At 42.9% G+C, this 1,150-nt stretch overlaps 1 protein-coding gene across 1 annotated transcript; it reads left to right on the top strand.

The window, feature by feature from the left end:
* Nucleotides 1-202: 202 nt before the first annotated feature.
* LOC143612496 (leucine-rich repeat extensin-like protein 7) lies at nucleotides 203-1,147 on the top strand (the record flags this gene model as incomplete). The annotated part of the gene is made up of 1 exon (XM_077086470.1): nucleotides 203-1,147. A coding segment is annotated over exon 1 (930 nt), but the record flags the coding sequence as incomplete, so codon positions are not given.
* Between the last annotated feature and the right edge of the window lie 3 nt (nucleotides 1,148-1,150).

Raw genomic sequence — 1,150 nt, forward strand, 5'->3', positions numbered from 1 at the left:
GTGAAGTCAATAAATAATCCACCCCACAATCACACAAATTAAAGTCATTTTCATTTACATTTTTCTCTGCCACAAAGGATCTGGTGGGCTTTGAGCTGTGATTTAGCTGTCTTCTTCTTATTCTCTCTCTCCTTCAAAATCCCCCATTGTCCATCCCAAAACCCTCATTCCAACATTTTCACACACAACTTTTTCTTCCTGCTAAATGTCTAACTAGATGAAGAAAGATACCATCATCTATCTTCCTGCTGCTATTGCAATTGCATTACTAGCAACTGTGGGCAATGCAAGCTTGATTTTCTCCACCGGTAGCCTGACGGACAGCGAGGCCGCTTACATCCCTCAGCGGCGGTTGTTATATTACCAAGACGAGTTTGGTGACCGAGGGGAGAATGTGACGGTGGATCCGTCACTAGTATTCGAAAACCCTCGGTTGAGAATTGCTTACATTGCTTTGCAAGCATGGAAGCAAGCAATTCTCTCAGATCCAACCAATCTGACGTCAGACTGGGTTGGATCTGACGTGTGCGGGTACACAGGCGTGTTCTGTGCACCCGCACCCAGCAACAGTTCCGAAAGAACTGTTGCTGGAATTGATCTCAACCATGGAGATATCGCGGGTTACTTACCTGAAGAGCTCGGTTTGTTAACCGATCTCGCGTTGTTTCATATCAATTCGAATCGGTTTTGCGGTACTGTACCGCAAAAGTTTAAGAATTTAAAGATTTTATTTGAGCTTGATATTAGTAATAACAGGTTTGCTGGGGCTTTTCCTTATGTGGTTCTGAAATTGCCCAAATTAAAGTTTTTGGATCTCCGGTTTAACGAGTTCGAAGGCAATGTGCCTAAAGAGCTCTTTGATAAAAACTTGGATGCTATTTTTATAAACCATAACCGGTTTAGGTTCGAATTACCGGATAATTTCGGTAATTCTCCTGTTTCGGTTATTGTTTTGGCGAATAATAAGTTTCACGGGTGTCTACCCGCGAGTATTGGCAACATGTCGGATACATTGAATGAGATTATCATGATGAACAATGGGTTAAGGTCTTGTGTGCCCGATGAAATCGGGTTGTTAAGCAATGTGACTGTGTTTGATGTGAGTTTTAACGAGTTGATGGGGCCGTTGCCCGACAGTATTTCGGGTTTG

Source organism: Bidens hawaiensis, unplaced genomic scaffold (genome assembly GCF_021521415.1).
Source record: "Bidens hawaiensis isolate Kalapana, Puna unplaced genomic scaffold, B.hawaiensis_p1.1 tig00034632_1, whole genome shotgun sequence".
NCBI lineage: Eukaryota > Viridiplantae > Streptophyta > Magnoliopsida > Asterales > Asteraceae > Bidens > Bidens hawaiensis.